The following is a 26,165-nucleotide window of genomic DNA, read 5'->3' on the forward strand; positions in this document are numbered from 1 at the left end:
AATTCTTATACATAAAGTTCCAAACCAAACATTTCGGTACACGAAATCTGAAATTCGACCCACTATCAGTACACGACGTCAATTTTTGACACCAAAATGTCTATTATGCCCTCAATTTTTTTTTTAATAATTTTTTTTTCTGTTATTTTTTTTTCCTTCGTTTTTATCTCTTTCTTCTTCCTTCTTCCGGCTCCACGAAACCCACCTCTGTTTTCATGTGAGAAGAAGCCCGAGCTCACCCACCTCTGTTAACCCAGCTACTAAATTTAGAGCAGAACCTGCTCTCGGGTGGAGGAATGGGTGTTCAATTGGAGGGCAAGGGCGGCGTTGGAAGCGAGGGAGTGAGCGTGGAGGTGAGGAAGGCGGCGTTGGAAGCGAGGGAGTGAGCCCGGAAGAAGGAAGAAGGAAGAAGAAAGAGATAAAAACGAAGGAAAAAAAATAACAGAAAAAAAAAAAAACTGAGGGCATAATGGACATTTTGGTGTCAAAAATTGACGTCGTGTACTGATAGTGGGTCGAGTTTCAGATTTCGTGTACCGAAATGTTTGGTTTGGAACTTTATGTATAAGAATTATTAGTGGCCTTTACTTGGTGTACTGTTTGCGAAATTTTCCCATTTTTTATGTCACATGATCTTAATCATATTTTTGAATTCTTATTAAATATATATGAATGCTTTAATGAGTATGTAGTGAAATTGGAAAATGAAAATAGATAAGAAAAAAAATAAGGAATACAATCTAATATTATTGAATTGGAAAGTCTACATAAAATAAATATAATATTTTTTTGGTATAATTATTATCCTTTTATAATGGGTTATATATGTCATTTAATAATTCATAATAGAGTGAGGTCAAGTAAGCAAATTTAGAGGTCCCAATAGAAACTCTCAACGAAAAAATGGGAGAATTACGGAATTACCTCTCATAATCTGGGCTTAAATGACTAGCCCAACTACATACGGACTTGGGCTTTTCGATTGTACTAGCTGTGAGTTTAGGAAGTCTGACTGTCTGAACTCTGAGTAGTTTTGAACTTGTGTGTTGGGGATCGTGAAGCTTTGTTAGGGTTGTTTTTCTAAGAAACTCCACTTGTACTGCTCTGCGTTTGAGGCTTATTTTTGTCACGTTTTAAATGCTACAAACGATTTTTTTTTTAATTTTTTTAATTTTAGCACGTCCACTATTGTATTTGTTTGGTTTGGTTCTTTGACGTTAGATTCTTCAGATTGATGAACAAATATCATAAATTAAAATAATAAGAGAATTTATTCAAAAAAAAAAACAATAAGAGAATTATTGATCCGAATTTTTTTTTTTCTCTTTTCATCTGGAAGCAGATAAGATATAAGTAACTCATCAATTGATGGCATAAAACAAAAAGTCGTTAACAGATAATTAGACCTTGAATACAATTTTTTTTTTGACAAAATAAATTGCATATCATTAAGCAATTGAGATGTTTACATTAGATATTAGTACATTGGATACTTTTGTGGTCCATCCTCAACTCATTCTTGAAATGCATGATACATAAGTGCATTCCAGGCTAATACGTTGCCGGATTGCAGTTTCAAGAATATAAATACAAATAATTAAATTATGATCATTAACCACCAGTTACTCACTCAATTCTAAAATGATTAATTTGTGCCTAATAAAGAGTCTATAAACCCAAAGCAGCTAGGTATAACTCTGTAACTTTAACACTTAAGTGACCCGATACTCCTTTAGAATAAGTGCGCTATTAGAAGTTCACCATTTTCATTACCTAAAACTACTCACAGACCTCAACTTGCATTGACATCAACATCGCCTTCGAGTCTTGGACATTCTGTTTTAGAAAAGGAAATTATGGTCAAAGATATTGGGCACGTGCTTAAAGAAAGAAAGTGAGAGCCTCAGTGATTGAAAAACGTTTAAATTAGAGAAAGAAACTTTTTTCCTAATCACACAGGGTTAGGTTATTGCGGAAATGTCTTCTCTGCTTTTTCGATGTTTTGTTTGCAAATTTAGGGAGCCCATTTTACTAGAATATCATCACTTGGTTTGGTTTAACAAAAGTGATATGTATACACACACACACACGTGATTTTTCAAAATATGAGTCTCCAACATGTTTAGGTTGGGTGCGCATGCCAAGTTTGAGAATAAATAGGACTTTTTCCCATTAGATTTTGTATGTTATCATCTTCTTGTTCATCGAGTAGTAGCAAACCACTCTCCCACATTCTCCTCGTGTTCTATCGTGCTTTCGAGTATATTAGGATGTTCAATGTTTAATTTCCTTCCATTCATATTCAAGCCTCTATGCTCTATTGCTGGATAATGTGTTTGTGGCATCCGCGCTAGCTTGTTTGAGAAGAGATGTAGAGACTGATGACGTACGTGATGTAGTTGAAGCAGTAGCAATGCGGTCCTCGTGAAGACTCGACAACCACTATGGATGCATAGTGATTGTGCATGTAAGGTTAGATTTTTTATGTGCCTCTCTTTTCATAAAAGTGAATCGATTGATTTTAACTTAGAACTTTTTATGTTTATCACTTGATATAGTAAAAAAAAAAAAAAAAGTTAAACTCGATGCATCATTTATCACTATAACATGGATCATAATTGAATTTCGACAACATCGCTCCTAATATTCTCAGATTTGTTTGCCAGGGTAACATTTCTCTAGTAGTAGAGCTCCAAAGTCTCCACAATTGGATCATTAATTAGCATTCATGTAGTAAATTGAGCCACATATATCTTTTTCTGTATAAATGAGAAGTGTTATATTTCACTAGTGCTTCACAATGGGATATCATTGTCATGTAATTTTCGAGCGAGTTATATTATGACTGATTGTTTTTATTTTTTAAGATCATATAATTCTGGAGTATGCAATTGCCGATTAGAGTGTAAATATTTTTCATTTTTGTCTTTCTTTCACGGTGCTCGATGAAATATTTTATAAATTAAGATATATTAGAGTCAAATTAAGTTCGCCCAAGTCTGATTTTATAACCTCATTCCCATGCTACCAAATAATGCACGACTCTATTACATGATAATACAAGGGACATAGTTATTGTTGTTGCACATGCACTCATACATGGACAACGAAATTAGCCTCAATCGGTATAACATCCCACTTGCAATTTCACGTCTCGAATGACCTTCCTTGTTCATATATCATATCTATCTTTTTCTATTTCCCACACGTCAATTTTCACGTCGAGTGAGACTCATGGAACATAACTCCATTCATATATATCTTCCTTGTCGGCACCGCCGATTCATGATCGATCATTAATCATTATCAGTCCGTACAAAATCGCATATAGAGGGGGAGAAGAAGCCTTGATCAATTATTTGTAAATTACAGAATTAACTCATTAGTACTCATCAATCTCCTAATCGGGTATATGCACTATATTTGGCAATGATCTAGATAGTTGATGCAAAAGTTTAAGCAGCAACAGTTGGACAAACTAAGGATTAACTTGGAAATTTCATACACAGCTTTCCGCTTGGATGCTATCTTGTTTGAATTTTTTGAAGATGTGATACATTGATTCAAAGATTGAGATGAGAAAAATAATCTTCACACATGATTTCTTATTTCTATGAGCTAGGAGCATCTTACTGATCTTAGGCCTAAGATCATGTAAAAACTCAATTTATCATAGGTTGGTTACTATCAAGGTGCGCACTCGCTTTGCTTCAACACAGTACACGAAGAGTTACTATACTCACATTGAAACTGCTCTTTTTTCGACTTCCATGTCCTCCAATGCTTTTGAATGATTTAAACAATAACTTATATCATCTTTAAGGCATCTAGACACCTTTACCATGGACGTGTAGTAGCTCTAACAAATCCGGATCTAGCTCTAGTAAACTTTCTCGAATCCTATGTACTTATAATCTAAGACTGAAACCATATCCATTATATATAAGCTTCGGTTTTCTTAGTAATGCTTAAATTATGTCGCTGAGAGGTTCTAAAACATATTAAGAGAAAATTATACAATAGATTGAATAGATACTTGATAGTCTTGGAACAAAATCAACATGGTTGAAGACCTTGAAATTTATCATATATATGATCATAGAAACTTGAGAATTTCTCAACTTTCGCGTGTGTTAAGCTAGGGTTTGACACTCTTCCTATTCCTTTTCCTCACATAAAACCCTAGAGGAGATATTTTGTTTGCAAGCTCTTTCATGCACATATGCGAATCTTCGCAATCATGGCCGACCCGACATGTGAATCTTTGTTATCTACCACGTGATTGTTATCCCTTTTGTGCTTTGCATTCAATCCAATTCAATTAGGCACAACAAACATGTGATGGAAACAACGAGTGGCTACAAGACGAACTTCTTTTTCGTATGAGCTTGGGAAGCTGGCAATGCCAACCAACAGATGAACTGTCCTCGTGTATCGTTTGCCGTTTTTGACAGTGCAGAGTGCGAGATGGGCCTCACAGGTTATTTTCTGAGATCTCTCTCTCGAATAATAAAAGCTTTTGGATGGTAAAGTCTCGAGGATGGTTGTTGTAAATGATAGCTAGTGACTCATCCAGGACGACCTAATTTTGTTTTTGTCTGCTGGTCATGATCGATCGAGTTGGATGTATATGAACTTTACATATTGCAACTCAAATATTCAAGTAATTGTAACAAAGAAGGTTAATAATAGAAAAAATGTAAAATATTTTGATTTTCGCAACAAAAATGTGAAAGGTATAGTTATAGTTTGATTAGAGACTTTAATAAGAAAAAAGAAATTAATACTTCCCCCCTTATATATACTTTGTGATAAAGGTGATCTAAATTTTGAATGTTTGACATTTACTCAGAGGATAACACGGAATCTCCTTTATCAAATATAATGAAATGGAAGGAAAAATCAACATAGTTCTAGTGCAGTGCAACATGACATGTTGTAAAACATAGTAGGAGGTCTCGAGAGCGAATCATGAATGCCAATGTGTGGTAGGACGTTGGGACATGTAGACACGATAGATCTGATAATAATGAAAAGGAGTTAATAAGACGGAGAAGGAGCACGTACGTGAAGGGCTTCCTTTGCAGGGGTTGCAATTTAGGTTACGTTCGCGTCCGACTTCAATGTTTGCATGGCCATGCATAACTTCGGGGAAAATCCCATATGCATCTCACTAAAATAAGAGCTATTATTCTCTACGTGTCGGTTTCTCGTTGGTCCATCTCGATGTAATTGTACGTATGGGTTTCTAAATATCTCACCCCAGTGACCCCACCCTACTTCTGAGAATCTGATTTCTGATATCAGTTCCAGATTTCATGCAGCTGCAGCCACAGTATTATTATATAAACACGTTTATTTTTAGCACATGCGTATTTCTGATGTGGTCTGGAAGAAACTGCAGGTCTCTATCTCACCCAGACAATTTTCTGTACCTATGATCTCCTCCAAAAGTTTCAAGATTCTACGTACTTCTATCGCACTAAGCAAAACGGCACCTCTTGTGAGGCAGAAGCATTAGATTAAGCCAGTTACTAACTAGGCTAATACGAACAAAAAGTAAATATCATTTTCTCTAACCATCAGAGCTCGATCAGCAATGATTAACTGCAAGAAATTAAAAAGGAGACCAGGGTCGACCTAGCTAACCTATGCTGTTTACGTACTATCCATCATGATATATATTAGAAAGATATATATGACAAATACTCTCATTAATTTACTATAAAAAGGAAAGCATATCTCAAACTTTAGGATAACCCTATTACAAACTAAATTTAAGTATAATTAATTAAATACCAGGCCAACATATATATATGAAACAGAAAAAAAATTATTTATGTACTAATAATTATGTATATAGACAGACCTAATTATATATATGTAATTAATGATCCAAATTATTATAAATATAGACGATGAGTTGGGGGTGTTTACTGATCTCCATTTACTCATTTAGTAACTGCATAGACCAGAGATCCTCCATGCTCCAGTAACTCTCTTGATTGGAATCCGGAGGGGGTACAACGTTAGGATGATCAGGAGGCTGAACCAGAGTTACTGGGTACGACGCCGTCGTGGCGCATAAAGGGTAGGTGGTTTCCATTGCGTCGAGACCAGTAGTGCTGCTCGATCCCACTTGGCTCGTGCTTGCCTGATCTGCAGTCCCTTCTGAGCTTTGTCCCTGTGAATTGCTCTGATCACCTTGCTTGATGTGCTTTTGGATTCGGGTTCTCCAGTAGTTCTTGATTTCATTGTCGGTCCGTCCTGGCAGATGCTTTGCGATTTTCGACCACCTGCATGAGCAATTAGGCTAAATTATTTAGCTAATTAAACACAACTATTTGCTAGTTCGCTGTAATTAAGTTCCTAGTATAAAAAGTTGCATGAACCGGATAAGAAATAAATAATTGATATAATTAAACCCTTTGGGTTAGTCTACTGGATCCAATTCGTATAAGGTAAACAATGTCAGATTAGCCAAAAAGCTAAGAAAGAGCGATAATGACCGGTTGGAAGTTCCTAGTAACTTTTATATGTGTTCAATGGCTTCATGGTCTTGCAAATCTTGCATATAACACACATTTTAGAAGATTTGTAAGGCCATTCCAAGCAGCATATAGTTATATACTATAAGCGCCAACTCGTATGCCCTTCTTGACTGACTAAACATACGAAATACGTATAGTTGGCACTGTATTTAAGAACCGGACTAAATGCTCGATCGTTTGATCTTTGCACTATCGTAAACCTTGTGAAATAATTAAGAACGAGCACTTTGTCATGCAAAATGCAAGAGGGACCGAAAAGTTAATATCAATCTGAATACTCAATCCAAAAGCTCAGTTGCTACTCAATTTGTGACCTAATTTTGATAGTTTGTTGTGATGCATCGATTTCGATAGTAGTTCATTTCTCCAAAACGTAAAGAGAACTTTAAACATACCCTTCCATAGAGTCTTGAAATTGAGATTGTGACATTACAAATAAGAGCGAGCAAAGTTAGACTATGTCCTCTTGAGCATGATGGGGCTAACACTAGCAGAATGAGATCTACCCTTAATTACCATATGGGATAGAGCAAAGAACATTCGACTCTGGACAAACTGGACCTATAGAGTTCAAGATTCACCCTCACCTATTATGTGAGTAACTGTGGCCTAATATGACTAAAACCGAGGGTCTAAAACTAAATGAAATTAGACCAACCATAGAAATATCGAACCAACTAGAACCCAAGGTTCAACCTCAGCTGAAACAGGATCTACCTTGGTTGAATAAGTCTAAGCGTAGACAGTGGAGTGGGACTGAACAACACTCTAGCTAGTCGCAATGGCGACCATAATAGGACCTACTTTTGATCGTAATCAGTGGCCGTAGTGTAATCTAGGGTGAACCACGTAGTCATTTGTGTTTTATGCTTATAGTGCAACACTTGGTTTTAGCTAACCGAAACTTTTAGACCTGCTTGGACTCCCTTGTTAACTAATCAAGCTCACTCACCAGCAACCAAAAAAAGAAAAGATAGTAAATTAATCAAAATATAACAAAGAATTAACAAAAGAAAATAATTAGTAAATCAAAGTACCCTTTCTATCTGTAACAAAGAGTATGTTCTTAATCATTTCTATAACTATCATGCTCATTAACAAAATTACTGGTGCAACACCTAAATAATGAACAACCAGTTAGAAACACCACTATATAAATAACCACCATATAAATCATGGAAGTGTTGTTGGTTGGTGGAAGTGAATTCCATGGAAAGGTTTATATTTTTTGTTTTCTTATTTTTAATAAAAGCGAGCGTATCTTGGAAAATCTATCAACACATGTTCTACGGGTGAGATTTAAAGTCTTCCAAGTTGGACATTTCATCATATAAATAAGACACACCAGACCTGGGAACCAAATGTTGCCACAAGAGAAAGAAAAAAAAAAAAATCAACAGATCGAGACGGCTTTGCGTGTGTGCATCACAGAGTAATAATATTACAACAACTCGATCCCAGTTGGATTTCATATACTTGAAGACACCCTCTGATATCAGATCTGGGGCTTCAAAGACAATATCCCCGGAATAACAGGTATGCCCATACATGCTTTATATATATATATATATATGTATGTATGTATAAAAATATGTGTATATGTATCTTATTTAAACTACTTATCATCTAGTTGTTCCTGTCCTAAGAGGTTTATAAATATATGCTGCATTTTTTTCTTTTCCATACCAGACTGGTGAGGATCAGATCTTGAAGGTATATAGTTATATAACTAACCGATATATGGATATTTTTGACTAAATATCAGAGAAGAAAAGGTAACTTAGCTCATGATTGTGAGCTGCGGCCATGCACACCTCCGATGATCCGAATCCGATGATTCGTGCTGTACGAAAAAAACTTATAGAGGGAGGGAGGGGCCGGCCGGCCAGTCATTGTCTTAAAGAAGCCAAAACAATAAGGTTTATGTCAACTTCAAAGCCAAATAAGGCAAAAGGGTTTTTTTCTTTTCTCCCAAGTGAGATGTTTGGCATGTGACCAATTTGCTGAGGAGTTCGACTTAAATTGGAAAAGTTTTTATTGCCCCTGTACTTTTTTCCGGTTCGCGTTCCCAAAGTGTCCTTTAAAATAAGGTATATTCTTTTTAATTTTTTTTTTCTACAAAAACAATTTCCTAATCTTTGGACTTTTTTGAATGTTTGTTAATCATGGATGGTATCCTAATTTGGACACCATTACCAATTTTAACAAATATTGATAAAAGTGATTCGATGCTAAATAAGCATGCACATGCAAAGTTAATCTTGCTTATGGTGATATCCCAGTTCGCTTTGTCAACTCTCTTACATGGTGACACGTCATCCTACAATCAGCGGCGGCCGAGCTAACCGGAGTTAAATATGCGATGGTAAAAATAGAACAAGTTTACTTGTTTTCCGGTAAATCCTTGTCCTATGTTTTCAACTCATCTTCTAGGCGCGGGCTTAAAGAGTACTCTTAAAACCACTACCAATTATGACTTCACCACTGTCTGAAATATCTTGGATCTTGCAACATATAAGAGAATTCCACAAAAAGAAAATTAGAAAAAGGCGGAGTTTCAAATTATAAAAAGAAAGAAGAAGAAGAAGAAATATAGAGAGAGCGAAAACAAAGGGATAAGAAATATGCTGAACTAGCCAGAATATGAAAACTGTTTAGGCTTTAAAAGGTCCACATCCCTATGATAAAGACTCCTTTAGAACTTTGAATTTCAAAAAATAAAAAATAAATGAAGAAGAATAAAAAGAAGAAAAGAATATCTTTAATTAGTCACCATCACATAACGTTGTAAATATTTTTCGTGGGTATGGATCGAAGACTCAAAGTCCCCAGGTAATACGTTGCATATCTTGACTTATCTCTCTTTCTACCCAGGTATCACTACCCATACTAATAGCTAGGGCAGCTGACAAGTGATCAGATCGCTATATGCATGAGATCAGAAGAAGAAGAAGAAGAAGATCAAAGCCTCATATATTAGTTATCGAAATTAATCAAAAAGATGCAAAACCATATCAAAATAGGAATAACTAATCAATCAAAAGAAATAAAAGAAAAACAAAATTATTGTCTTGTACGTAAATTGTTAAAGTCTAAACAGAAATGATAGATCAATGGATCACCTGTTTCCCCACTTGGCATGCAGTTCCATGATCAAGAGCTGTTCCTCTGGTGTGATATTGCCTCTCCTAACGTCCGGTCGGAGATAGTTTAGCCATCGGAGTCTGCAACTCTTCCCAGTACGTTTCAAACCTACATATGATCGGTTTTGTAAGCTAGGGTTACTCGATTATATATTAGTTAGCTTTTTAGATAGAAAAAGTACACAAATGTTTGGAGTTTGAAAACCTAATTTGATAAGAAAGGTATATATACCGGCAGATTTGGCAAGGGAGTTCCATACACCTTCACCATGGTTTGCAATATAGTTGATCAGAATCAAATCTTCTTCCATGGTCCACGGCCCTTTTCTCACTTCAGCATCCTGGGATGATGAATTGCATGGTTTTTTATCCATTCTTTGTGTTACAGAGATGGATAAAGGGATAGAGAGAACGAGAGAAAGAGAGAGAGATAGAAAGAAAGAAAGTTAGGCAGACATATCAGAGCTAATGGGGTAGCTGGGGGCTTTTATAGAGGGAGCCTAAGATGGTTTTTTCTCAGTAAATATTGCTCTTAATCAGAATTAGAGTGTGAGGAGCTTCCGACCTAACTATCTTTTTGAGCTGCTCATACATGTGTGTGTGTAGAAATATATTATGTATCAGAACAAATACATGTTTTCATGCATGACGAAATTTCTTCTTATTTAGGGCGAATCTGAAATTCTACAATGGACTGTATGAGATTTCTATGCTTCTGCAGCTAGCTAGCTAGTGAATATTAAAACAAATGTACTCTTACGTAAGCATAAAAAATGATCAATATCTCCAATGAAAAAAAAATAAAAAGAAAATTGAAATACGTATCCAGAAAGCACATGCATGGTCAAGTGCACACTGAGAATAAGTGGGGGAAAAGCTATTTTCAATATTGAATATGTCCACTAAAATGAAATTAAGGTTAAATGTTGGATGGAGTTTTAGAATAATTTACACATTTAGGGTTAAATTACTCATGAAATTTCTCAAATTCCAAAAGTTAAACCCTTCAAACGATGACGGTTGCTTGTATGGTCTAATCGAATCATGCATGGGAGTTGCTTGTATCCCTCAGACGATTTCGCCAACTCGAATATGGTCTTTGGATTGATAACGTTATATTGTACGGTTGCATGTGCCCTGCAGGTTGGAAGTTCTTGAAGAAACCCAGAGATGACATAATAGCATAATCTCTCTAGTACGTACTGTTGCTGCCAGTTGCTTTGAGTAGTGAAACAAAAAATGGGGTTTGGAAAAGCTATGGTGCTCTTTGCGTTCCAGTTCATCACAAACTATTGTTTTGTTTTTGGCTCTTAATTTGCATCGGTTCCAGTTCATCAGAAACTAAAACCATCTGTAGCAGCTAGTGAGTGATGATCGAGCGTTCTTCTTTTCTGAGTAATACTACGCGCGCGCGCGCACACACACGTATATACATAATATTATATCCAGATCAAAGTTCATTCCCCTGTTTTCTGGCCACCAATCAAAAGCTTACCCATCATTTAGTAGAAACCCTAAGTTGATCTTGACCTAATCATATGACAGAAACTCCAAGTAAAGATGTCGGTTCTCATCTTTATTAGACTACTGTGTTCAAGTCGCTATAGAACGTACCACGTACAGTCCTATAAAACTATGGCCTTTTCCCACCATACCTACCCTTATAAATGGAAAACCCTATTTTTCCAGCATCAACTCAACAACCCTAAAACTGAACTTCCATAAAACTATAGTGATTGAATTAGTCTCGATCCGAGACCTGTACAGATCGAGAGCAATCATTTTAAGCTTGAATCAAAATGGTGTGGAAATTATCGGGGTGTTTTGAGTAAAAGCAATTATCTTAAGCACCTCACCCTAAACCCAAACCCTAATTTCACTCGACTAACTCATCAAAACATATAAATAGAGAAAAGATGGAACTAATTGGAAATTACGTTTGTCCTTTTCCTTTGGAAACAAACATTACGTTTGGCTTTATCCATATACAAAGTAAGAGATGACGAATCTACATGTGCTGCATCATTATCCTTGATTTAATAAGACATCGAAAATAAGAAAGTGAAAATTAACAAATTTTAGGGTTTAGTTCCTAACACAAGGGTCCATTAAAAATATTAGCCACTCGTTATGTACTAATTCAGAAAGTCTGGGGGATCCATCCCACAATAAGGCATAAACATATTTGACACTTCCGTACAAAAGTCATTTGGAAGCAAACTAATATTAGAAAGCCATGATGTGGCTCTCAATTAGCTCAAGCCCAAAAACCCACGAATAATCTTCAATTATTAAACACTTGTTGTCATCTTACGATCCGTATAACATCATACAATACGTATAAAATTCAGAGATATATTTATGATAAAGTAATCTGGGGTTCACATCCAAAACCAATTGACAATGGATGGAGTGACCCAAACCCTTATAAACCCATAAGCAATGGCCCAAACCCTTATAAACTCATAAGCAAACTTATATTTTTCCAATGTGGGAGTTATATTTATACACATTCTCAACACGCCCCGCACGTGTGGCGATTTCTCAAGCCATACACGTGGACAAGTTATATTGGGTGACGGTGAGCACGTGTGGCCATCGCTGAAACCAAACACGTGGGTAACCCGCTCTGATACCATAATAAAGTAATCTGGGGTTCACATCCAAAATCAATTGGCAATGGATGGAGTGGCCCAAACCCTTATAAACCTATAAGCAAAGTTATATTTTTCCAATGTGGGAGTTATATTTATACACATTCTCAACAATTTCAACCATATTTTGTTAATTGATGTGAAATTTAAGCTTATACACTTGAAACCATATATTACAGGTAAAACATATTTATAATTTTTAGTATTAAAGTGAAAATTATAATTTTAGTGTTATTTACACGAGAGTTGAGTGTTTTGAGTTCAATTATCTCGATTGGTTATTTGGTTGATAACAGTAATCCCATAAAAAGCAACTCATACATCTTTTTAATTAAGAAATGGCCGGTTTACGATCGATTTGCAACCCTTCTGTTTGCACCTGTTTTTGCACATAGACCTACTAAGCTCTCACTGTTGGATGAGAGAGAATTTTGGCTGAGATTAAGTAAGGGCTAAGAATGAAGTCACTCGATCATTCGGCCGAGAATGAAATTAATTGGCCATTCAGCTGAGATAAGGAAATTACTCAAATAAGCATTAGGTCGACCGAGAATATAGAGTTTAGGTCATACGGCCGAAATGAAGGTGTTGACCAAAATCAGAGTTTCTCGGTCACTTGACCGAGATTATAGTTTTTGACCGAAATTATAGTTTTGAGTCGTATGACTGGGCGTTGTTCGATCACTTGACCATGATTAGAGTTTTGAGTCTGAGATAAAGACATCGTTCAATCACTCGGCCGAGGTTTGAGATTTTGGGTCGAACAACCCAAAAGATGATGAAAGTGGATCACATGGTTACATGGTTGGGAAATCCAAATTCAAATGACTGACTACACAGATGGGCCGAGAATGAGCTTAGATATGCTCGGCCAAGCCCAACTGACAAACATCGGCAGAAGAGTCCGTTCAAAGAAGGAATCCTCACAAGGAAAGAGTTTAAATCAATTAAGGATTTCAATTGTGAAGATTCTAGATATTAGCCGAATCATAACATTTATGGACAAATCAATCTTAAAAGGAAGGAGAATCCTACTTAAATTCCACGGCTTGGAGGACAAGTTAGCTAGGGTTTTGATTTGTATATATAGCACCTTGTAACTCATTGTAAAGGGTCCTGCACCACACAAACAAATCAATATACAACTTTTACTCACAAACTTTTCTCTTGCTATCTCATAGGTATTTTGCTTTCAATTCAACTTTTACAACATGTTTTCTTTTCTAGTTTCTTAGTTTCAATTCAATACTTTACATTCGAGCACTTTACTTTCTTGTTAATTTATTTTATATGCACTTTACTTATCGCACTTAGGAGTAGTTCATAACGTAGAATTTTCGTCCATTGTTCTCTTTTGGCCGGTCCGGATTGGATCAATGTGATTCGCTGTTCACACACATATCATCTCACAACGCTTTGACAACCGAGTCCACTTCACATTCGTCTTCACCGTGATTTGCGAGTACCTTCACCCGATAGATCTCTCGCTTGTCACTGGGACCTTTGAGTTTACCCAAGAAGTGAACGTGATAGAAGATCCCGGTCAGGATTGACGCCTAACCGAAGTCCTTGCAACAGAGGTTTTAGAACCTAACGGCCGAGAAGGTTTCTTCCTCGGCCTACAATCACTTGAAAGCAGTCAGATACAAGCGCAAATCAAATCTAAACCTCGCTCGGCCATTCGGCCGCGAGTTGGCATGCCCACGCTATTTCAAAAGGACAATTCAACCACAAGTCCCTCGGCCCTCATTTCTGCCGAGACGATTTTGAGGCAAACACCTTCCCAAACTTTGACTAGACTTTTATTGTACCATTTAACTAGACAATTAGCTTCAATTCTCTTATTGTGTCATGTTTATCGACTAATTTAGTCAATTATCATATGTAATTCTTTAACTCCATTATTCTTCCTCACAGGTTAGATTGAGAGAAATCGAGTCTTATAAATAGATGAAATTTTGGTGAGAAAGAATGAACGGAAAAAAGTGAAAGAAAATGTTAAAGGATGATTTGAATCAATCTGAAAAAAGTGAAAAAAATTAAGAGATGGAGTTGAGATATTTAAACTAAATAAGAAGTGAAAGATAATAGAAGATAAATAACCGATCAATGTTCAGTAAAAAAACTACCATGATCATATGAGTAAATGTGTACGTATATTCTCAATCCGAATCTACTCAATAATCAATTTGATCCCCACTACACATTATGTTCTTGGCATTGGAAGATATAAACGTTCTTTGTTTCAGAATTAGAGAAACTAATCAAGGGTGGACAGAAGCAAGTGCTTAAAGCAAAAAATAATGGGGGATTCGTGGCTGGCAAGTCTTTCGAGCACGTCCATGATCCTGGGTTTAGAGCATGGCATGTGAGAGCACAGCTAGCAATCTCGGTTTATGGCCACATAATTTTCTCAAATCTGAAATCAAGACCTAATTCTAACCACATATCAGTTTGTGGTTGATCCATCAGGGTTTAATACTTTGATAACGTAAGCTGTCCTCAACTTGAAAGCCATGAAAATTGGAATGGTGCCCAAAGAGGGACAAACCCACATTAGGGGTATAATGGTGCGCTTCTTCTTTATAAAAATCTCAGTGACCCTTCAAATTAAGTTGTGACATTTCATTCAATTCTTATCATGGTAGCGAGTAAGATCACTTTCCCGGCCAAATCTTCTGTTTGCACCTAGATAAGATGAGTGTTAAGTAGCTAGATTTTAGAATAATCCAGGTTCTGTTTTGTCATTTGTCAAAATATATGATAAACAGCCATTCATACGACAAAAAAAAAAAAAAAAAAAAAAAATTATGCCTTCCTACTTACTGTACGAGAGACTTTTCTCTCCATCTTCTCAGTCCCCGAAAGGCCTACTTTCTTCATCTCCTTCTCCTCTACTCCGCCTCAATCCCTTTCCCTTTCCCTAATCTCTCGTTTGTTTTTAACATCCAAACTATGTCAGACGTTGAGGTTGTCTCCTCCAAAATCGCGGAGGCGCGAGCGATTCAGGGTGAGGCCGAGCACCTGGTACCCAACTTGGCCCTTTAAGGCGACAGTGGCTCATTGGAACCATCACTATTTGTAAAAGAAATGGAGTAGGTTACTCAAAGAAAGCATCTCTCAACTAGTAACACTCCATTTACTGACAAATTAAAAAGGACTAATTCCTCGTCTCTCAATTCTTGATTTATTTTCGTTCCCATTTTTGTTACTCTTTATACGACCATATCACCAAATGATTTTTATTCCAACTCTTAATGAATTTTCTAAGCAAGATTGATTTCCAATGACTACATTAAACGTACACAGTTGTTGTACAGCCTCATACAGTCATGCACTATCTGTGGTTTTTTTTTTTTCCGTTACATGTGTTCACTACTTTGATACAAATCATAAGATAGAGCATGCAACTCAACAGTGAATCAAACACTAAGAGTTATAGTATATACGTTAGGATAATGAATTATTAATGACAAAACTTTAGTTACTGAAAAAAACATAGTGTGAACTTCACTTTGTTATCATCTTTCACTTCTTTTCAATTGATGGTTTGGAAATCAGTTTCTTTTAAGCCCGCTTAGTTTATCTTTCGCCAGCTATGAGTTTCTCTCTTTAGGGCCTTGAAACCTCTCTATTAAGGAACTAAACTCCATCTACTGGGGGTTTAACATTGCGGCACACACCTGGTCTCAAATTTTAAATGACCACTTCTCAGCTGTAGACCACATAAAATGAACACAGACATGCTATTGGTTCATGCTTAAGGAAGACTGTAACATAGTAATTAGCAAACTCTGTTTATCGCTGAAGTATAGCTAAAGTAGCAAATACACAACACAAAATCAGAAGACAAAGTCTCACCAAAACGTTCTCCTATTACAACATTCATTGGAAACAAAGAAAACTATCCTTCCCCAGAATCTCCAAGGCAAACTGAACTCCTTGGCCTTCATTATCTTAAGCCTGTAAAGAAAGCAGAGGTTCTCAGAAATACAGTATTATAAGAATCGTGCAGAAACGGCAAATACCGATTGTATCATGGTGAAATAACATATATTTTATGTCGACCATAGAATAGTTGTAAATGTTGCAGAAATTTCAAAGAAAAAGAACGGAAATTGTTTTAGCATAAACTAATGAGCTAATATTACTGTAAAAGATTGATTTTATTGAACTTGCCTTGCTAGCAATGTTGTTGGAAAGCCATTCCAATCCCTCGTACAGTCCCTCACCAGAGGTTGCACATGTGCTCTGAATGTACCTGAGAAATAACATAACACCAGCAATAGTTCAGGCCATACTTCTCCTATCTGCAATACTATTTGGTCCTACAATTTCTTCCAAGATCTTTACATGGTATTAAAATAAACATGACATCAGGTTCTTAGTTGTTTAGTTTGACTTTGACACCATCCACTAGTTTTCTAGCTCCTATCCAATAGAACTAAACCAGTAAACTCACCTCTGAATAAAAGATAAAGGAATCATTTCAACCTTATTCAGTTTGTTCAACCATATAAGGTCTACAGCAACTGTTTACAGATGGACTAAAAATTGCAGAGTGAAAATTAACAATATCACTTACCAGTGACGTTGGCGGAGAGAATGAAGACCAAGCTTATCAGTTATTTCTGCAGCATTCATTGCATTAGGAAGATCTTGTTTGTTGGCAAATACAAGCAAAACAGCATCCCTCAGTTCATCCTGAAACCAGATCAAATTTTTACCTTTCAACCCTAGTACCAAAAAGACCGGAAAGAATATGTGCAACTGTTCATCCTAGACGAGATTCTGAATCTTCCAATCAGTACAGGGCATGCACCCATAATTGCTCATGAAGCAACTAAAACATAAAGCAATAAACTACAGCAAGTGAGTGGATGCAACTACAGGAAAGTATGCATCCAAACTCTACAGAAACTTACGAAAGCCAACAATTTAGAACAACAAAGAATAAGAACCCTAGACACGGTTCTGAATCTTCTAATCACTTACAGTTACAGGGCATGCAACCAGAATTACTCATCAAGCAACTAAGACATAAAGCCATATAACTACAGCAAGTACGCGGATGCAAGTCCAGGAAAGTATGTACCAAACCAAATAGAAACTTAGTGAAGCAACATAGATTTTATTTATTTTACTGATCCCGTGATCTTTTGCAATTGGAACTTATGAATCACCAGCATAAACAAGCACAAATTATAAGCCGTGAGAATCAGTAACTACCTCATTCAACATCCTGTGCAACTCATCCCTCGCCTCAACAACTCGATCCCTGTCATTGCTATCAACCACAAAAATAAGACCTTGAGTGTTCTGGAAGTAGTGCCTCCACAATGGACGGATCTGTATTTGGAAGGAACTCTATCACTCACTGGGTATGCATATATAGATGTGCAGACCAAAACTCCTCTTAAGATGATGAGACACCACACAACAAAGACTAACCTCCCAGTTCTAACTTTTAAATAAAAACAAATGATATAACACCTTATAATATCCCCCACCAATTGCACAGCCTTTTAGAAGATCTTTAAAAAAAAAAAAAAAAATTCATGTTTATTGAAGCAAGTGTCAGTAAATTTCCACCAACTATAAAATGGCTACAAAATCATAATGTAAGCCTTTATCTATGCGCAAACACAGATACACATGCAGAGAGATACATAGCAAGAGAGTGAGCAGTTACCTTGTCCTGACCCCCTACATCCCACACAGTGAAGCTGATGTTCTTGTATTCCACAGTCTCCACATTAAATCCTGTAAACAACCACTAACAATTAGACGAAACGCAACGATACTCTGATCCAACATGATGCTACAAAAGCGAAACTAATCACCATCTCAACAGCAACACATAAAAGTCTTAACAGAGCACAATAAAACCAAAACTTCTTTCATATGCACAAAGATTTACACCTAACAGCAAAACTGATCCGAACAATCTAGTCAAAGCATATCAATTTCAAAGCATATCGATTTCAAAGCATATCGATTTCGATAACTGATGAATTGAAGGAATAGTTATACACAACAAAAAAAAAATAGTGATTTGGGGGCTCACCGATGGTAGGGATGGTGGTGACGATTTCTCCGAGCTTGAGCTTGTACAAGATGGTGGTCTTACCGGCGGCGTCGAGACCGACCATCAGAATTCGCATCTCTTTCTTGGCGAAAAGCCGGCTGAAGAGCTTCGTGAACGTCAGCCCCATTTTTTTTCAACTTTTGCTGCAGAATCACACAGAAATTTAATCAAAATTAGCAGAGATTCTCAAGGCTAGGGTTCAGACATACAATCGAATCGATTCAATTTCGCAACACAGAAAATTCAATCAGATCCGCTTTCGCGAAGATCATCTGAGAACGAAAGGTATTTGATTTACGTGGAAATCAACAGGATCGATTACGCAGATCTGGAATTGAGATGAAACCCTAGAGAGAGAGAGAGAGAGAGAGAGTGACCTGGAGGAAGGAAACTGTGGAAGGATCTGAAAATGAGAGGAGGAGCCAAACAGAGCAACCCGCGATTTTTATTAGAACCTTTCTTTTTCAGTTATTTTTTTCTCTCTCCTGAGACCCTTGGTCAGTTAGTTAATTTACCGCGGTTACAGCAAACGGTGTCGTTTCGAAGCAATTATATTCGGTTTGCAGCTTTGTGTGCGAATAGATTGTGTTCGTGTCGCGTCATTTGTATAAGAGATTATGTACGAATCATTATGTTGTTACTGGTTTACCATGTGATCGGTAGAGTGTTGACTCTGTTAGCCTCAAATGCCTGCGAGACAGAGAAGTATGAGTCAGGAGAAATGTGGCTTGTACTCGAACGATAATCATCTGATACTCAAGTCAGTGATTAGAACAGAATTAACTTTCTCATATGGATAGGTATAGAAATTTTCCTTACTATTACCTAATGTAGAATTCTAGGATTAAGACATGTCACTCGATATGTGTGAAACATTCTCTATAATAACTCAAATGCGACATAAATGTCATTAGCATACTTTTAAATCTTTAAAGAAATATGCATGATAGCCTGTAGCGGTGAGTCTATAAACCCTATATTGACCATGCTTGCAACATGTTATCATGCACATTTCAACGATTGATTAAGAACAATGAGTATAGTTGTTGATTAAGAATGATTCAGGGTATCGAAATTGTAGCAGGCACAGTTAGCATAGTCCCACCCCCTGTACTCGATACCATCATAGTTTAAATTTGAATCTCAACATGTATACGAAATTGTGCATATTCGTGTTTATATTAAGCAATAATCAAAACCGAATCTGCTCACTCCTGGTCCTATACTAAACGAGCTTGAATTCGAACTTAATTTGTGTTAAAAGACTCGTATCTTATTCATATTCGTATCACGAAATATCAAACTAAGTCTAATGATTTTCGTGTCATGCTCGAGTCGTACCGTGATAAAATTTCAATTCTATCATTCACCACATCCGCAAAATTTTCAAAAATGCAAGGGCACAATTGAAATATATATCAGAAAGTTCAAAAGGAATTACAAAGACGCATAATTTTCTGAGCTACACTACTCTAGTGTTTGTGGCCATGGCTTGTGCGGCTTGGCTCCAGCCAATTTCCTCACCCCACTCTATCTTTCCATCTCTCTGCCGCCGCCCAATTTTTCCCGCCATCTTCCACCGCTTCACCACCTTCTCCTCCGCCGGCCATCCACTATCCGCCGCCAACCGCCTCACTCCGGTCCACGCGCAGGCCAAACGAGGCCCCTCACTCAAAGAAGACGAAGTAGCTTCTGGTAAGTCAAATTCCGAACTCCAAACTCAAAAATACTCATTCTTTTCAACTCGATTTGTTCCTCACTGATTTGAAATGAATTGAATTTATAGCTGCGGATGTTGAATTTGAGACGCCGCTGAAAATTGTGGAGTATCCGGACCCTATACTGAGAGCAAAGAACAAGAGAATTGAATCGTTTGATGAAAATTTGAAGAAATTAGTGGAGGAAATGTTTGATATAATGTACAAGTAAGTTGTGATCATTTGGTGTGTGGTGATTGGGATTAGAAAGATTCAAGCTTTTTGAGAAATGGTTGCTGTTATTGACAGGAGTTGTTGTTGTTGGCTTGGTTTTTTTTTTTTTTTTTTTTTTTCCACAGAACTGATGGCATTGGGCTCTCGGCGCCGCAAGTTGGAATCAATGTGCAGCTGATGGTGTTCAATCCGGTTGGGGAGCGCGGCGAAGGGGAGGAGATTGTGCTTGTGAATCCAAGAGTTAGCAGATATTCGCAGAAAACGAGGCTCTTTGAAGAGGGTTGCTTGTCCTTCCCGGGGATTTATGCTGATGTTCAGGTGCTATTCGTCGCTTTTCACTTGCATTTTCGTTTGAAATTGAAAGTGTAATAGTTGGTAGACGTGTTGTTCACTGCATGCAATTTGCGTAGGGCGTGATGAGCTTAAGGTGCTTGCTTTGTATGTAGTCTAGACTCTTGCTTTGGATGTCTTAGCTTTTTATTGTGGTTGCAGAGACCAGAAACTGTGAAAATAGACGCACGGGACATCAGTGGTGCGAGGTTTACAGTCAACTTGTCAGGTCTTCCTGCACGGGTGTTCCAGCATGAATTTGACCATTTGCAGGTTCTTTTTTTCAACTTTCTTTCAAGCTATAATTAGTAGTTTAACAATGGAAAATTGTCTGTTTTACATTAGTGAAAACATAACTTACAGTTATCGGTGCTAGAGTTTTCTGGATTGATGAACTTGTTGCTTACTCTGATTATACTACTGTGGATCCATATGCTAATCTGCTATGCACATTTAGGACTAGTTTGTAGATTTTCACTTGTGAGCTTAATAAAATGGCGGTCGTTTATGATAGTTCTTATGGAAGATGCTGTCAAAAACGCTAGAATCATGATGTGAGTATCAGTTAGTTGAAGTGTATTTGACATGAGTAAAGTATGAAGGTCACAACTTTTGCCATTTAAATATTTTTTAAAGTATAATGTCAAAATAGAAACGAAGAATATGTTTCAGAAGTATTTGAAATTGTAAAGTAGATTCTTAGGGTACTAATGGAGGGAGACAATAAATGTAACATGTGGAAGATGAGCCATCTGCGTACATGCCCTGAGTATGGGGTGAATAAAGTAAAGATGCCTTGAGGCATCTAGTAGATGGTTCTTTCTGGGATTTGAGAGGAAAAAGATCTATGAGATATGACATTATTAATTTGTTGGGCTTTTCATTGTGGTAAAGTCTTATGATTGTTTAATGTTGAATGACCTAAAACTGATCCCCCTTCTTTTGTGACTCCTTTGAATGCAGGGTATTCTTTTCTTTGATAGAATGACTGAAGGAGTTCTTGAAAGCATCTCTGAACAGCTACAGGTTAGTACATTGAAATGCCTATACTTGCCCCGTCTTTCGTTCTCCAATAAATATCGCCCTCACCATTGAAAATTATCTTTAGCTCATGGTTGACAAGCAATGACCAGCCACTTTACTAGTTGGTATTAAGAACTTGTTTTCTTTCTTTAGTATTTCAGGACTCTTGATTTAAATGTTAAGATGACTTTTTGTCTATAAACTATATATATACTGCTATTTATTTCACCAAATGAATAACCATAATGCTAGTACAAATAGGGACTCTTGTAAATTCATAATCGTAAAACTTGATATGGATTTCCTTGCCTTTGAGGTTGAAACTAAATAATGCGTCTAATGATCACAGGCATTAGAGAAGAAGTATGAAGATAAAACAGGACTTCCAAGTCCTGAAAGGATAGAAAGCCGTAAAAGGATGAAGTTGAAGGCTGCTGCTGGTTTTGGGAAATCATAGTTAGGATAGGATTCCAGAGACGCATCAAATTTTTATATAAAATGCTCACATTGTAATTTATTATCTTGTTTATCTACAGTCTTTACACTTTACTGCTTTACTTGATTATAATCAGGCACAGTTAAGAAGATGTATTCAGAAGAATTCCTCATAGGCTTAAATCTACTGAGTTATATAAAAAATTAAAGACTAAAATAAATCTTATAAGTTGGGGATGGAATGACAAACCCAATTCACCTTAGCTGGTCATTCTTACAGTTATCACTACTAAAATTTAACCACCTAAACCGGCAGTCTCCTGATTGGTGTTTGTAGTGTCACCACCATGGAACCCATCAATATCACCACTGAACACTACCACTGGTGCAGTGGTGCACTGTTGGTGGCCTCTCTTTTATTTTAAACCAAGTAAAAGTGAGTTCAATCCAAATCATCGAATATCTATATGATAAAGCCGGAACTCTTGCTAAAAAAACCAACATATCCATGTTAATGACGTTCTACTGCTACTATCCTTGTTTCAAAGACCGTCACCAGAAAAACTTCAAACTTCAGAGATGTGCAAAAGTTGGGAACCCCCTGAGAATCTGAATTCACCACTTGAGAGTATAAGCCTATGAGGTACGTATAGTACTGTTTTTTATTTATTCATTTATTTATTTATTATTATTATTTTTTATCATAGGCTGCTGTACCTGTTCATCTTGTAATATACTAATGGTACACCATGACGTTACATAAAAACACAATTTGGAAAAACTAAATATTTATGATATTTCACCATAACTTCAACTCTCATGGGGTAATAAGCACATTTTCTAACAATGATAATTAATTTCCCCACTTATATATGAATCAAAATGTTCCCAGCAGTAAATTTGACACAGCTGCTGGTAATACCTAAAGGCGCGTCTATAATAGTATAATCTATACTAATTGAGTCCCTAGGCTACATTACATAGGGGCTAAGCTTAGCAAGAATAGCCACCACCTTGAGACTGGACTGTGCTGCTGCTTGAAGATGGCTTTCCTTTCATCAAGCAATCGATTGGGGGGACAGTGTTTGTCTTGAGGTCTCCATATGCCTCCCAACAGAAAGGGTCATACAAGTGCATCCCTGATTGAACTGATTTTAGGTCTATGGTGTCTAGGGATACACCAGTACATGGCATGCTGTCACTGCATGCAAAATGTGCAGGTTTTGATGTATAGGTTCCTTGAATGTTTACGTAGTTTATACCCGAAACTGCCACAGCTGAGGTTTTGTTTGCGCAATGCCCCTTGTCACAGTAGTATTGGTCAATCATGATAGGGAATTCAACTTCTGAGACTTGAATGTTTGCGAACATGACATTTTTTACTGACCCTGATCCTCCCTGTAGCAGTATAAAATCATTAGAGCCTTATAACTAGTATGAGGTCCACAATTAGGTTTGGATGGAATAATCTAAGAGTATATACCTGCCAGGTCTTTATTCTGACTCCGTTCAGTGTATTTTGCATTTTAACATCTCGGACGGTGATGTTTGACACACAAGCTTTGGTGCCATCCTTTCCTAGCCCTCCAATGCTGACTCCATGTCCAGGTCCACAGTTTACATTGTGTATGAATACGTTTGAGCAACCAGTTTGTATTGATATACAATCATCTCCTGCAGAATATATATAAACATTTGTCGTTAGAGTTAGTTATATATTACAAAATGTCAAATTCCCTTGGTCTCTAGAGGTATTCTTTGCTATATATTATATTGTTGCTTGTCAACATGCTTACTGTTTGAACCCTGATTATTAGCAGTTGATGAGTATATAAATATTTTTTTTCAACTTCATGTTTAAGTTTCTTTGTTAATTCACTCCCGTGATTTTGCTTGAAAATGTCAACTTCCCTATGTTCCTCCCTAGGGCTTTTAGGGTGGCTGGCGATCATGACGATCTTATATGATTTTTGATACTCATTGGGCAAGATTTCCCCTACTCTTGATAATTAGATGTTGAAAATTACCACAAGCAAGGCTTGCGCCGGAAATGACCACATCCTGGGAGTTTTGAAGGTGGATTCCATCAGTGTTGGGGCTGTTGCCAGGGGATGAAATAGTTACGGCAGAAACTTGTACATTAGTGCAGGAGTCAAACTTGAGGTGGGTTTGAGGGCTGTTTTGAATTGTTATGCCAGTGACTGTCACACCGTTGCTTCCATAGAACCTAAGCGCCTGCACAGAAAAATAAAATTAATCCCACAGCCACCAAATTTAGAGTTGAACAGTATAAACTGGTCATGAAGGCGAAAGGTTATTACTGTTGGTTTTGTGCTTGGCATTTTTCCACTGTAACTGTCTACGGTCTGCTGCATAAGACAGAATCATGAAAAGGGTATTAGTACTTTCTTTAGAATTAGAAGTGACAATAATAAAGTATATTTTAAAGCTTAGTTAAAAGCATTTGCCGGCCTTGTTTTGGCTTGACATAGGGAATTAGAATAGTTAATTACCGAATCTTCTGTACTGTTGTCTGCTGTTTCATCTGTAGGATCGTATGTGGGCGAGTCATTCCACCAAACTGCACCTTGTCCATCAATCACACCTTTACCTCTGATGGTAAGTCTTTGAAGCTTTGTGAACTCAAGCCATTGTAGAAGGCCTGAACCCCACGCTCCCGCGCCTGTCGGGGCTATGATTTTTCCATCTAACTGCATCAGAATTGACCAATATACATATCAGCAAAATTCTAGTTAGCTCATATAACCATGCTTGCTCCTGATATTAGAAAATTTACCTGAAATACAATGTCTGTTTGACAATTAGGGCCGGAGAAAGAGATAGGTTTGACAAGGAATACAGACCCAGATGGAACAGTTACGGTTGATGCTTGCACTTTGCACGCTGCTGCCCATGCTGCTGCGAATGCCTGCCTTGCAATGCAAGAAATTAGTACTCGACAATAGTAGCACTAGTAGTATGTTACAATTTGAATCGCAATATAAAGTAGCATTTGGAAGTTTTAATTTTTGAAACCTAGCTATTAATCACCTTTGTGTCATCTGCCTTTCCATCTCCTTTAGCACCGTAGTCCAACACATTGTAGACGGCACTATTCTTCTGTGCTGCACTCACAGCAATATCTTCTGGTGTGATGTAATTGTCACTTTTCAAAGCCGACAGAGTGTGGCCTGAAGGGTGATGATGTTGATGATGACCGCCATAATCCCTTTTCACCCCTTGGTTTTTCCTCCATTGATGATGCTTGCCTTTTCTAGCTTCACAAGTCTCCAACAAGCTCGAAGACCAAATAGAAAAGGCAATGAGCACAATCAATGCCAGGCTGCTTAGTTTGAAAGTACTCATATCTTTGTTTCAGAAATAGAAGCAATAAGGCTTTGGTTTATGGTTTAAGACTTGAAGAATTCTATATAAAGGATCGTATATATATAGGTAAAGAGCTCATTTCACTGTGTGCCCACATGAACCTATGGTTAATAAACGACAAGTTCATACCTTTCAAGGCTTTCTAATTTCAACTTCTAAATTTTGTCTTTGTCGACAAAAAACTTCTAAATTTTGTCCTTTAGAAATACTCCAATTTCCTCATACATAATGTTATATACGGTTAATTCCGCCGGAGTTCTCATATCACATGCTTTGAGTTTACCTCAACAACAAAAATACTCAAACAGAAAACTTCCATGACCGGCCAACAGCAGAATATCTGTATATGAATATTATTTTGCTGATGTAAGTAGACTTCTATTATCAAACACTTCCTTCTTCATGTGAGTACATTTCTGGGCATCTAGCTAATCTCTTTGTACTTTGCCTTGTTTTTATTTTTTTTTATAATTAAACTGTAACATTCAGCTTGTCACATCCTTTATAACTATTCACATGCAGGCTTGGAACATTTTCTGGTTCATATATCGTTCTCTGGACTTGGCTGCTATAATGCATTATCAATCGATCTGTAATGCACATGCACTGATCGATCGATCTGC

The 26,165-nt window shown here is 37.0% G+C and overlaps 4 protein-coding genes across 6 annotated transcripts; 1 reads left to right on the forward strand and 3 right to left on the reverse strand.

Moving 5' to 3' along the window:
* Positions 1-5,697: 5,697 nt before the first annotated feature.
* LOC133726585 (MYB-like transcription factor EOBII) lies at positions 5,698-10,161 on the reverse strand. Its single transcript, XM_062154159.1, has 3 exons — positions 9,927-10,161; positions 9,674-9,803; positions 5,698-6,296 (listed from the first exon to the last, which is right to left on the reverse strand). Exons 1-3 carry the CDS (start codon positions 10,066-10,068, stop codon positions 5,948-5,950), a joined length of 621 nt encoding a protein of 206 aa, XP_062010143.1. The 5' UTR covers positions 10,069-10,161; the 3' UTR covers positions 5,698-5,947.
* Positions 10,162-16,126: 5,965 nt separating this feature from the next.
* On the reverse strand, positions 16,127-18,971 carry LOC133726586 (ADP-ribosylation factor). 2 transcript variants are annotated; one of them, XM_062154160.1, is made up of 7 exons: positions 18,814-18,971; positions 18,416-18,579; positions 18,041-18,111; positions 17,578-17,697; positions 16,934-17,052; positions 16,528-16,609; positions 16,127-16,311 (listed from the first exon to the last, which is right to left on the reverse strand). In XM_062154160.1, exons 2-7 carry the CDS (start codon positions 18,561-18,563, stop codon positions 16,306-16,308), a joined length of 546 nt encoding a protein of 181 aa, XP_062010144.1. In that variant the 5' UTR covers positions 18,564-18,579; positions 18,814-18,971; the 3' UTR covers positions 16,127-16,305. The 2 variants fall into 2 exon arrangements, with proteins under 2 accessions (XP_062010144.1, XP_062010145.1); XM_062154161.1 differs by having other exon boundaries at positions 18,735-18,859.
* An 897-nt stretch (positions 18,972-19,868) lies between these two features.
* On the forward strand, positions 19,869-22,269 carry LOC133726583 (peptide deformylase 1B, chloroplastic/mitochondrial). Its single transcript, XM_062154158.1, has 6 exons — positions 19,869-20,131; positions 20,223-20,361; positions 20,493-20,685; positions 20,860-20,970; positions 21,661-21,723; positions 22,070-22,269. Exons 1-6 carry the CDS (start codon positions 19,924-19,926, stop codon positions 22,175-22,177), a joined length of 822 nt encoding a protein of 273 aa, XP_062010142.1. The 5' UTR covers positions 19,869-19,923; the 3' UTR covers positions 22,178-22,269.
* A 657-nt stretch (positions 22,270-22,926) lies between these two features.
* On the reverse strand, positions 22,927-25,594 carry LOC133706788 (polygalacturonase At1g48100). Of its 2 annotated transcripts, none has more exons than XM_062132342.1 (7): positions 25,207-25,594; positions 24,953-25,084; positions 24,669-24,866; positions 24,477-24,521; positions 24,183-24,390; positions 23,639-23,829; positions 22,927-23,553 (listed from the first exon to the last, which is right to left on the reverse strand). In XM_062132342.1, the coding sequence occupies exons 1-7, from the start codon at positions 25,519-25,521 to the stop codon at positions 23,149-23,151; spliced, it is 1,494 nt and encodes a 497-aa protein (XP_061988326.1). In that variant the 5' UTR covers positions 25,522-25,594; the 3' UTR covers positions 22,927-23,148. The 2 variants fall into 2 exon arrangements, with proteins under 2 accessions (XP_061988326.1, XP_061988317.1); XM_062132333.1 differs by having other exon boundaries at positions 24,477-24,524.
* Between the last annotated feature and the right edge of the window lie 571 nt (positions 25,595-26,165).

Source organism: Rosa rugosa, chromosome 1, assembly GCF_958449725.1.
Source record: "Rosa rugosa chromosome 1, drRosRugo1.1, whole genome shotgun sequence".
Classification (NCBI taxonomy): domain Eukaryota; kingdom Viridiplantae; phylum Streptophyta; class Magnoliopsida; order Rosales; family Rosaceae; genus Rosa; species Rosa rugosa.